The sequence below is a fragment of the Cyprinus carpio genome, chromosome A12 (assembly GCF_018340385.1).
Source record: "Cyprinus carpio isolate SPL01 chromosome A12, ASM1834038v1, whole genome shotgun sequence".
Classification (NCBI taxonomy): Eukaryota; Metazoa; Chordata; class Actinopteri; order Cypriniformes; family Cyprinidae; genus Cyprinus; species Cyprinus carpio.
In genome coordinates this window covers 24,337,564-24,350,723 of record NC_056583.1, presented here as the reverse complement: position 1 = coordinate 24,350,723, position 13,160 = coordinate 24,337,564, and the positions used below count along the sequence as shown (strand labels likewise).

At 38.6% G+C, this 13,160-nt stretch overlaps 1 protein-coding gene across 6 annotated transcripts in view; it reads left to right on the top strand.

Moving 5' to 3' along the window:
* The window catches only part of LOC109092182 (paired box protein Pax-2a-like), a 37,379-nt gene that overhangs the window by 11,057 nt on the left and 13,162 nt on the right, over nucleotides 1–13,160 (top strand). For all 6 annotated transcript variants that reach the window (XM_042768108.1, XM_042768107.1, XM_042768110.1 and 3 more), the window contains exon 6: nucleotides 12,902–13,077. In XM_042768108.1, the coding sequence (XP_042624042.1) occupies nucleotides 12,902–13,077 (176 nt within the window). The remainder of the gene's footprint in view (nucleotides 1–12,901; nucleotides 13,078–13,160) is intronic.

Genomic DNA, 13,160 nt, shown 5'->3' with positions numbered 1-13,160 from the left:
GGGCTACAAATAATGATGTGTATATATATATATATAACAACAATAATTATTAATAATAATACAAATATTAGTATCAACATTATTAATATTAAATGTACACCTTTTATTTACCTTTTTTTCATTGAAATATTATTACATTTAATTTTTTAATTAAATTGTTTATATTGAAATGCATGTATACATAAAGAGAAATACCTGGTATCTGATGACTCACCTTGTCCAATGTGCTTTTGTATTATGCATTCACAAGCATTTTTCTGTTTAAATCTACTTTATTTATTCTTGGCATATAATATTGCCCTTGAATGTGTGATGACTGGGTGCAGTATTTATAAAGTGTGTGACTCAGAGGGGGGCAGAGAGGGGTTTGATGTGGTGATGTGACCCCCCACAGGAGTCCCCCGTTATTAATCTGCACTGCAGTGATTAAGAGAGATTCAGTAATTACATGTCAAGATGATGTAGCCAACTAACAAACTCAGTCAAACAAGAGCGACAGTCTTAAGAGGACATTTAGCTCAAGGACCTCTATCTCTCTCTTTCTACGGCGCTCATTTTAACTCTGGGCATGTCTGGTCAACTTTGCAGCTTATTTTGGTCAACAATCATCCTACTATTGTACGATTTTAGATTGACATCCAATATATATATATTTTAAGCATCCTTTTATTAAGCAAGGATGAATTAAATTGATCGGAATTAACAGTAAAGATGCTTATCATGTTCTAAAGGTTTCTATTTCCAATAAATATTTCTGTTCATTAATGTATCACGGATTCCACAAAAATAGGAAGCACCACAGCTAGTTTAATAATCAGAAATGTTTCTTGAGCAGCCAATCAGCATATTAGAATGATTTCTGAAGGATCATGTGACTATGAAGACTGGAGTAATGATGGTGAAAATTCAGCTTTGCATCACAGAAATAAATTACATTTTGCAATATGTTCAAATGGAAAACAGTTCTTTTAAATTGTAGTAATATTTTACAATATTGCTGTTTTTACTGTATTTTTGATCAAATAAATGCATCCTCGTTGAGCAGAAGAGACATCTTTCAAAAATATTCAAAAATCTCATTGACTACAAACTTTGGAATGGTATTGTATATTTTAAAATGTGTTGTATATTAATGTACAATGTAAATAATTATTAATTAATGTTTCATATTAATGAATTATATTCATAATTATTCATATTAATATATTATTATATAAATGCTTCAAATATATACAGTTTGCTTTTGGATATCGACATAACATTTCTTTACATATCGCAGACAAAACTCTGCGTATCTTTCAAAGATTTGATGCCTTTTGGCAAATCCAGTGACTAGTTTTACCTCAAAAGTTGCAATGTAATAAAATAGTGGAGCGAGAACTCAGAGAAATGACAAATGCACTTACATATTTCCTTGTCTGCTGACTTTGACGTCAAAGCTTACCATCTTGGCTACAGGGGTTTGAGGACCGTGTACATTCATGTGGTGCCATAAGTTGTCATGATGTCATTTTCTTGTGGATCTAGAGAGATTATTTATGGCACAAATGACTCGTGGCAATAGATGATTAACCAAAGCAACAAAGCAAAGATAGCAGCATGCATGCCCTGTGCCAGCCATTTCTCGACGTGTAATTGATACAGTTCCGCATTCAGCACCACGTGATCTTCTGCGCACAGAAAGAGTCCTTCTTGTGATTAGAGCATTGCACTCACAGTTGTTTGTGTTGCATTGGGGTTCATCCGTTTCCTTGCTGTCAGACGCTGCAAGGGCGCAGAGGTGACATAAGCGGCGGCAGGAATGATGGGAGACTTCAGATATGCTTGTGTCTGTGTGTGCGTCTCTAAGATGATTGACTGTTTTGAGGGTTGTTCTCAGACCCAAATGATCCTCTTGGCGTGTGGCCATTTTCTTGATTTAAGCGATGAGGATGAAGAGGTGGAGGAGAGAGAGAGGAGAGGAGGGGGGCAGTGTATGTTATGTATAACTTCATAAACAGTCATGTGTGCACACACACACACACACACACACACACACACACACACACACACACACACACACACACTGCACGGACTACAGACACCTGGAATCCAGAATAGGTGTACTTTATCTTTGCCAGACGAACCTGCAGCCACACACACAAACACATGGCTAAAGATGCTTTTAAAACAATGTCTTGCCTGCAGCAAATTCTAGTGAATATAGAATGTAAAATCCCATAATGCTACATGTTTAAAGTCAGCATGCACTGCTGTTCCTAAAATAAATGTGGTGTAGCAAAAATATATCTTTATGGAAGTAAACTGCACTGTAAACAAATGAGTGAATGACATGCTGAGTGAAATAATTACATTCACTCAGAAGTACCACACTGAATTAAGCATGAAATTTTGAAGTAGAAAAACTACTAAATATTGTAGAAACTTAATTTTCTGTAAAGTTGCTTTGCAACGATTTGTATCGTAAAAAGCGCTATACAAATAAACTTGAATTGAATTGAACTGAATTAAAAGACTGTAAAAGTAAAATGTACTCAATTAATCCTTGTTGTATTTTAGAAAAAACTGTTGTTGTTTTTGTTTGTTTGTTTTTTTTTCAGTGTATTTTACTTCCATAATGTGATGTATTTTTTCCTAGTTAATCAGGAAAACAGATGCATGAACGTGCATTAAGAAAGTCCATTTTGATTTCACTGGTTGCTTGGAAAAGTTTCTTAATCCACCAAACAAACAAGTTGCACTGAAAACAACCATTTTCTAAGAAAACCACAGCGAGTTTTTAAAGACCGCACTGTCAGATGCAATGTAACAGATCTTAGTGGTATAAGGACTGTGTTTTGGCTCCCGGTTGTGGCGGCATGCCAAGAAAGGCCAAGAGCTCATGCTGTTCTTACAGTAGGTTTGGAGTCAGCAGCGGCCTCAGACACAGGGCCCATTACGAGCTGAGCAGAGAGATAATGTGCTGTGACACGCGTTATGTACACGGCGGAGCTGAGAGAGCAGGCCGCGGGGACACAGGTGTCACACCAGCCATTAATCTGACAGCGCTACTGTATTACTGCAAATTAAAAGTAGCACGATACAGAGAGAGAGAGAGAGAGAGAGAGAGAGAGAGAGAGAGAGACAGCCCTGGTCTCCGCACGGACCCTGACTGTCTGAGCTGCGATGCTGCAAGTGACATTTAAGAGAATTTGCAATTCCGCCGAGAAAAGCTATTACGGCACAAATTAACATCTAACATCCACACATCCCAGCACCCCCCTTTACAGCTGTCTCATAAGAGCAGACCATTAAAAAGATGAGAGCAGTTTTACGCCGGCCAACCCAAGACACCACAGAGGAGAAAGCGAGCTGGTGCTGCGCAGCTTTAGCTCAGATTGTGGTCATGTGTTTTTATTTTCCTTATCATTAGGAAAGAGAATCCTATAAATAAGATATTAAAAAATAAATATAAGAACCAAAAGAAAGAAAGAAAGAAATCACAATGTGGGATGTTTTTCAAATAGAAGTTTATAATTTATCTGCATATGTTTCTTTTTTAGATATATATACAGTTTCTTCAGTGAACGTGATGGTCACAAAGTAACAAAACAAGAACAGTCCCATTATAATCAACAAATTTGTCTGCTGCATTGTGATTATAACAAGTTACAACTTGCAATGCACATATTAACCATATTAACATGCTTTAACTTTAAAAATAAGCATGACCAAAAGAACAACGGATGCTATAATAATTCCAGTGGATTTTCAATAGCACGTCCATACTGTACATGCTTTAAAGCTAATTTTGCCAACAACAAACTAATGTTTTTCATTCCAGCTAAAATTTGATACAGTATAACATTGAGGCCAGAGAATACTATAAATAACATTTTAACAATTAAACAGTTATTGTTACTACTAGAAAACCATAATACATTAATACAAGAACTCCTTTAATACATTAATACAAGAACTCCTGGGAAGTCGTGGCCTAATGGTTAGAGAGTCGGACTCCCAATCGAAGGGTTGTGAGTTCGAGTCTCGGGCCGGCAGGAATTGTAGGTGGGGGGAGTGCATGTACAGTTCTCTCTCCACCCTCAATACCATGACTTAGGTGCCCTTGAGCAAGGCACTGAACCCCCAACTGCTCCCCGGGCGCCGCAGCATATGGCTGCCCACTGCTCCGTGTGTGTGTTCACTGCTGTGTGTGTGCACTTCGGATGGGTTAAATGCAGAGCACAAATTCTGAGTATGGGTCACCATACTTGGCTGAATGTCACTTCACTTTCACTTTAGCTTTTTAAACCAAATTTCCACAGTTTTACTGTAGTAACAATTACTGTACAAACACTGATATTTTAATGTAAACTATGATTACCATGGTAAACTTGGTCATGCACACATGCACTACAATTTTCCACAATATTATTCTAATGGTATTGCCATAATTGACTATCAGCAACAATAAAAACAACAACAAAAATTAATATGACTTTTTATTATATTAGTTTTATTTTTCTACATAGGATATTTTTTCCTAAATATCCTATGTTCTTATTTTCTAGGGAATTAGAACAGACTTGTAACAACCAACAAATCCATCTTCAGTGCAGGTACACTTTGTTAATTATAACAAAATTTGTTTTTTATCTAACTTGAGATTTATAATTAGATTAAAATCTTTACTTGTATTAATATTTGTATGTTGAAATATTTGTGCAATGAATGCATGGATTGTATAATCTTTCTATTGTATCTTCAAAGAGTGCATTGGTACATGCTTTTTTTAGGTTAGTTTTGCCAACAATAAACCACTGGAAGAGGACAAGTTTATTATTTTTCAGGTTTTTCAGGTTAAAAACCAAAATTTAGAGGGCACAATTAAGGAAATTATTTTCTCCAGATGCTAAAATGCAAATGCAAACAGTACATGAAAGTGTCTTTATTTTGTATTTAATGATTTAGTAAATATTTTTCTCTAGATGCTTAGAAGCAAATGGTGCACCTGTATTAAGTATGCAAACTGTTACCAGCCATAGTTTATTTTTATATAATAAACAGTTTTGATACTGTATTGGTTCTCCATTTTGAAAGTCATGTAAATTCTGGGTCCTGATGTGGACCCATAAGAGAAGTCCAAAAGGTGCAGTTTCTCTCTCTCTTTCCCATGGGGTCAGGCCCTGTGGGTGTGAGTCCTGCAGCGTTATGGAGTTGCTTATCTGCTCTGAGTGAGCACACTCCCTCGTTACCTCAGTCTTAATACTGACTCACGTCAAAAGGAATCCGCTCCACTCAGTTGCAGATCAATACCACAGCAGCAGGGCAGCACACATCGCAACTGTGCACCAGCGCCTCAAAGCCGGTGCCATTGAGGCTCCAGGTGAAAGCCATTACATAAGCACTAATGGGCAGTGTTGGGAAAGTTACTTTTAAAATGAATGCATTACAATATTGCATTACACCCCTAAAAGGGTAATTAATGTCAATAAATGGGAAAATTTTTGTATTTGAAAAAGTAGCTTGTAAATTAAAAAGTAATATGTTACTTTACTAGATTACTTGAAAAAAGTAATCTGATTTCGTAACTTGCATTACTTGTAATGCATTACCCCCACCACTGCTAATGGGAGGAAATACGGTCTCATTCTATGACTGAAGAAACCCAGTGATTGTCTTGATCAACGGCACACTTCAGTTTGGCAACCTAATAAAGAAGAAATCGTGCGAAGGTGGAGGGAGTAAAGCAATAGTTAATGCAAAAACGAAAATTCTGTAATTTTGCATGGTGTTGCAAACCCAAATGAAATGTATTGGCATACCGGAGACTAAGCTCCATTAAAGTGTCTTATAGTGCCCCTGTTATGCCATTTTTAAGATCACTAATATTGTTTTGGGAGTCTCCTACAATAGGTTGGCATACATGCAACGTCAAAAATGCTTTAGTTTTCTCAAAATATGCATTTAATATCACCTCATTTTCCAACGATTGTCAAATGATTCATTCAAAGCATTTCTAAGATTTAGTCTTTCTAAACCCCTCCTTTCTGAGAACCTACTCTGCTCTGATTGGTCAGACGGCCCAGTCTGTTGTGATTGGTCTACCGCGTACAGCGTGTGTCGGAAACTTCAGAAGACTTCATTCTCAGAATAAAAGTTACAAAAGCTGTAACTGGGACAGTACACTTAAAAAAAAACCCACACCTGTACCTTCTTTACCCCTAAAGGGTGCATTTTAGTACATTATAGGTACATATTCGTAGCTAAATGATGCATATTAGGAGATTTTTAAAAATGGCATGGCCCCAGTAACAGTTTTTCTACATATTCCAGAGAGTGTTGGAATATAACAAACAATATCTGTGTCTAATACTCCCTGTAGTGTTGTTTCAAGGTTTTTTTGTTAAAACCGAATTTGCAGTAATATAATGATGTTGGTTCCTGGTCACAATAGGAGTCACATGTGGATTCAGTGGTTGATTTTCTCTAAGCAGCTGAAGTGTTACACTCATCACTCCTGCCAAAACAACACAGCAAGCCAGAGCAGTAATGGGTGCACATGTGCATGTTGCTCATCCAGTGAGTGGGAAGCTATTGTCACTGGTGGGAATGACAAATGCAGTTATATTGATCAGGTTTGTGGCCCAGGCTCCCTAATGGCACCTAATTAATGACTTAATTTGCCCTTGCGCCCGATACAGCAAATACCCACTCCACCTCAAGGACCCCCATGGGAGCTTTCCAGACAGAGTGCCTGCTCGGAAAACATGTAGTTTTAACACACTGGAGAGGGAAAAACACACGCTAAGTCAAGCCTCACTATTACTATTGCTCAGAGACTTGAGGATGCAGCTTTGGCTATAGTGAGCAACTGCAGTACCTAGAAACCACATATCAGCATGCTAAAAAAACAGAACATTTTATCAACTACCTTGGAAAACACAGAGAGCACCCTAGAAACAAAATGAAAGACTGTGGCAACTACAAAGAGCACCCTGCCAACAGTATAGCAACACCCTAATAACCGCCTAGCTCACCCAATCAATCATTTAGAAATGTATTGCCCATACCCTAGTAATCACATAGCAATCGTTTAGTAACCACCTAGAACACCCTATAAATGGCATGACAATGCCCTAGCAACTATTCAGAACACCCTAGCAACAGCATAGCAATGTTATAATCACCTTGCTCACCCAATCAATCATATTCAATCAATCTTCAATCAATCAATCTTATATCAGTTTCTGTGAGGATATGTGTATTCCTACCAGGACTCAACTAATTTACAACAATGACAAACCGTGGTTCACTGCAAAACTCAGTCAGCTCCGTCAGGCCAAAGAAGATGCTTACAGGAAGGGGGACAATGTCTTGTATAAACAGGCTAAATACACACTGGAAAAGGAGATCAAAGTGGCAAAGAGGAATTATTCTGATAAAATGAGGACTCAGTTCACTTCCAACGACTCAGCATCAGTGTGGAAAAGTCTGAAAGAGATCACCAATTACAAGACACCACCCCCCAGTACTGTGGAGAATCAACGACTGGCAGACGATCTGAACGAGTTTTACTGCAGGGTTTGAAAAAGAAAAACACCCATCACCTGCCCTGAACGCCTCTCCACACAACCGTTTCACACCATTCACAACTCTTGCTACCCACCTTGAATGCCTCTCCAAAAACAACCGTTCTCACCATTCACAACTCCTGCTACCCCACCTTGAATGCCTCTCCAAACAACCGTTCACACCATTCACAACTCCTGCTACCCACCTTGAATGCCTCTCCAAACAACCGTTCTCACCATTCACAACTCTTGCAACCCGTCCTGAACACCTCTCCAAACAACGGCCCTCACCATTCACACCTCCTGCATCCCCCCTCTCCCCCACACCTGCAATACAGATAAGCGAGGATGCGGTGCGCCAGGTCTTCCGGAAGCAGAAAAGGAAAAAAAAGCACCAGGCCCAGACTGTGTAACACCAGCTTGTCTGAAATCCTGTGCTGACCAGCTGGCTCCCATCTTCACACAGATCTTCAACAGATCACTGGAGCTGTGGTGAAGTCCCTTCATGCTTCAAACGCTCCCACCATCATCCCCATCCCAAAGAAATCCAAAATTACAGGACTAAATGACTACAGGCCTGTGCTTTAACGTCTGTGGTCATGAAGTCATTTGAAAAACTGGTGCTGGCCCACCTGAAGGACATTACTGGACCTTTACTGGATCCTCTTCAGTTTGCCTACAGAGCAAACAGGTCTGTGGACGATGCAGTAAACATTGGACTGCATTATGTTCTGCAACACCTAGACAGACCAGGGACTTATGTGAGAATCCTGTTTGTGGACTTCAGCTCGGCCTTTAACACGATCATCCCAAACCTCCTCCTGCCGGACTTTTGTTAGGATGTTGTTTGTGGACTTCGTCTGTGAGTGGATCAACAGCTTCCTGACAGACAGGCAGCAGCTAGTGAGGCTGGGAAAATACACATCCAGCACCCGTACAATCAGCACTGGAGCTCCCCAGGGCTGTGTTCTCTCCCCAATGCTCTTCTCCCTGTACACTAATGATTGCACATCTAAGGACCCCTCTGTCAAGCTCCTGAAGTTTGCAGACGACACCACACACTCATCGGTCTCATTCAGGACGGTGACGAGTCTGCTTACAGACAGGAGGTTAAAGAGCTGGCTGTCTGGTGTACTCTCACAAACCTGGAGCTTAACCACGCTCAAAACAGTGGAGATGATCGTGGACTTCAGGAGAAACCCCCCTGCTCTCCCCCCACTCACCATCATGAACAGCACTGTGACTGCAGTGGAGTCATTCAGGTTCCTGGGCACCACCATCTCTCAGGACCTGAAGTGGGACATTCACATTGACTCCATTGTGAAAAAGGCCCAGCAGCAGGTTGTACTTCCTTCGCCAGCTGAGGAAGTTTAACCTGCCCACAGGAGCTGCTGAAACAGTTCTACTCCGCCATCATTGAATCCGTCCTCTGCACTTCAGTAACTGTCTGGTTCAGCTCAGCTTCTAAATCTGACCTCAGAAGACTACAGAGGGTAGTCCGGACTGCAGAGAGAATCATCGGTACAACCCTCCCGTCTATTCAAGAACTGTACTTATCCAGAGTGAGCAAAAGGGCTGGGAAAAATCACTCTGGACCCCTCACATCCAGCACACTCCCTGTTTGAACTGTTGCCATCTGGTCGATGCTACAGAGCTCTGAGCACCAGAACGACCAGACACAGGAACAGTTTCTTCCCTCAGACAATCCATCTAATGAACACTTGATAATAACTGTGGAACACATTTACACTATTTATATTTACAGACACATACACTTATTATATAACACACATACCTAGTGTACACTTAAATTATTATTTTTTTTGCACATAATATACCTGTACATACATAACTTCTCGTAATATATCTGCCATACAATTGTCAATTTGTATATTGTCAATTCCTTACCTATTGATTTGTATTTTTTGTATTTTTTATTCTTTAATTGTGTGTTTTTTGTTCTGTCGCTGTCATTCTGTTGCACTGCGGAGCTTCTGTCACGAAAACAAATTCCTCGTATGTGTAAACATACCTGGCAATAAAGCTCATTCTGATTCTGATTCTGATTCTGATCATAGCAACATGATATGTATGTTATATTCACTTTGATTAACATATAGATATGTTAATGAATTGCCAGAACATCATAGAAATGGCATAACAACTCCTTAGCAACTATTCAGAACACCTAGCAACACCCTAACAACCACATAGCTCACCCAGTCAATTGTATAGCAATGCATTGCCCACTAAATACTCGAGAAACAGGTTAACAACCTCCCAGAACACCTTAGAAAGGGCATAATTCCCAGTTCAGAACAACTTCACTTAACCTTAGTAACCTTGGCATACACACACAACATTCAACATTCAAACACCATATTAGCAGTTTTGCAAGCTTCAGAAAATGTAAAAAACTACTTGTGTGCGTGTGTGTGTGTGTGTGTGTGTGTGTGTAGAGAGAGAGAGAGCAGTGTCTAGTGTGTGTGTGTGTGTGTGTGTGTGTGTGTGTGTGTGTGTATATATATACACACGGAGAGAGAGAGAGAGAGAGAGAGAGAGCAGTGTCCAGTGTGTGTGTGTGTGTGTGTGTGTGTGTGTGTGTGTGTGTGTGTGTGTGTGTGTGTGTGTGTGTGTGAAAGAGTGCGCTGTGCAGAGAGAAAAGGTCACCGTGACAAGCGCAGTGGTAATAACCAGCTGAAATGGTGCCATCAGACAGACATGATTGATCAATTGAATTCAGCGGCAGTGAAAAATGTGTGATCAAGAAGAGTATTATAGACACGATGAGCTGGGACAGGACACTCATCAAGACTTCATTCCAGCCTGAGCCTCTATCACTCCATCCATCCATCCATCCCTCTCTCTTTCTCTTTTATTCCCTTTGCGTTTATCCCCTCGTCTCTCTTCTTACTGATTTTTGAGTACTGGAACAAAATGGGCTATAAAACAAAACAAAACAAAACAAAACAGTTTATGTAGTAAAGGTTATTTATTTATTTATTTATTTATTTTACTTTTAGTGATATTCATTCATTTGGTTGCAACCTTCTGTTTTTCTTTGAAAATTGGGCTGAATGAAAATTACAAGAAACTATCTAAAATTATCACAAATGTTTTTTTTTTTTATATATAATATGTTTTAAATATTTTAATCATTTTGTTTTATAAAAAATAGATAATAGTTCTGACAAAAAAAATATACAGATAATAAAATAAATATATACATTATGATAAGATTTTGAATGTTTTGAAAGAAGTCTCTTATGCTCAGCAAGGCTGCATTTATTTTATCAATAATACAGTAGAAACAGCTATAAACAATTATAAATTATGGTTTTCTATGTGAATATATTGTAAAATGTATTTTATTCCTGTGATGCGCAGCTGAATTTTCAGCATCATTACTCCAGTCTTCAGTGTCACATGATCTTCAGAAATCATTCTAATATGATGATTTGCTGCTCAAGAAACATTTCTGATTATTATCAATGTTGATATCAGCTAAGCTGCTTAATATTTTTGTATAAACTGTGATAATTATTATTATTTTTTTTTTTTTCAGGATTCTTCGATGAATAGGAAAAGAGCATTCGTTTAAAATAGAATTTTATAAATGTATATATATATATATGAGAAAAATAAATTACAAATATTATTTTGCTTAATGTCTGAAGAATACAAGCTTCTCTTTTTCTCAGGTCATCTCTATCTTGAGTCAATCAATAGAGGCAGAGCATGTTATAATTCACAGTGCCTGTGGGCCGCACAGAGAACATAATATGCTGCGAATGCAGAGTGACAGATTTGTAAGGGAGACGTGAAGGCGGGATGTGAAGATATTTAAAGGAGCTTTAAAGTGTTTTGGCAGGGTGAAAAGGAGAAAAGAGAGAGAGAAAGGTTTGTGTGAGTCTTTTACTGAACACAAGGGTAATCAGGTCAGAGGAAAACCAAGAAAAGTGCTGTTTGTGGAATGTTGTTTAACCGGTAAAAGGATTGAACAATAACAGCAGAGGATTTCTTCAGGTGTGTGTTTGTCAGCTTCAGAGTAAAGAGGCTTTGGAGAATCAAATCAAAAAGATGAGCACATGTAAACACAAACACACATACAGCTAATATAGGCCTATACAAGCAGGATATGTGATATGACCAAAGAGTTTATATAGCATTAACATATGCATAACACTAACAATAAGTATTACATTTATTCTATTATAAGACTTCTGTCATAGAAAGAGTCCTGATACAGTGTTGTTGTTTTTGCTGGTAATTCAACAAATGAATAGGCTAAGTCTGATATCACTACACAAACAGCTTTAATAATAAGTGATGCTTGAGTTTTAACATTGATCCATTTCCCTTTGAAGATATTAATGATCTAGAAATCAGTTTTTTATGTACATTACCGGAATATTCTTGGTTAAATGCAGCTTTAAATGAATTTAATTAAGACATATGACAATACCATAACAAATCAATTTGACCTTCAGTCTATAAAAATAAGTAGAATTGCTTTTAGTAGTCAATTTTGAAAGCATAGCCTCATTGATAGACTACTGTGATAAAATCATACTAACCTTGTCTGCGTAAAGTCCACATAAAGACTTGAATATCCAACTCCTGTTACATCCATCGAATCCCGAAAAACCTTGTAACTTTTGCATGATACATGCAAATCAATGCTGTTTTCATGAAACACCCCTGAGCAAAGATGATAACTGCTACTGAGATTGTTCTTCTGCCTAGAAATGAAGACCTAAAGCTGAAAAAGACCATTTAAACAACTTTCCAGGTTAAATAACATACAAGTGTTTTAAAGGGATAGTTCACCCAAAAATGAAAACTCACCCTAATGTCAATCCAAACCCATAAAACTTTGTTCATCTTTGGAATCAGTGACATCAGTGGTTCAGCCATAATGTTATGAAGCAACGAGAATACTTTTGTGCGCAAAGAAAACAAAAATAACGACTTTATTCAATAATTTCTTCTCTTCCGTCTAAGTCTTCGTCATGAGTTCACAAGAGTACCACGATGCATGCTGATGTCACATGGACTATTTTAACGATGTTTTGATATATAAGTTGCACATTTCTGATTTTAAACCCTCCAGAAGGCCCCATTGACATCCATTGTAAATGCATTACTCTAAGAATGATATTTCTTTGGTTTTAGCAGCTGAGGGACAATGGAGGTCTCCCACTCTCCATATGAGGAAAACTCAAACAATCTGAAATGTAACCTTTGCTCTTTTGGCTCTGAAGGTCCTCAGTCAGATTCTGGAATATTTTTGCAGCATGTACAGGTAGCTGTTGTTGAATCTAGAAGGCTGTTTTCTGTGTCTGCAGACGGATCTGAGGGTTCAGCGCAGAGCAATGATTCTCAGGGCAGCGTGGAGAGCCTGAGGAAACATCTGCGAGCCGATGCCTTCACCCAGCAGCAGTTAGAGGCCCTGGACCGAGTGTTCGAGAGGCCGGCATTCCCAGACGTCTTTCCCACTTCTGAACACATCAAACCAGAGCAGGTCGGTGGACGTTACCTTCTGTCCTGTGAGTGTGAGGCTGCAACTGGGAAATATATTGATATTTAGACTTATTTATCCTTACA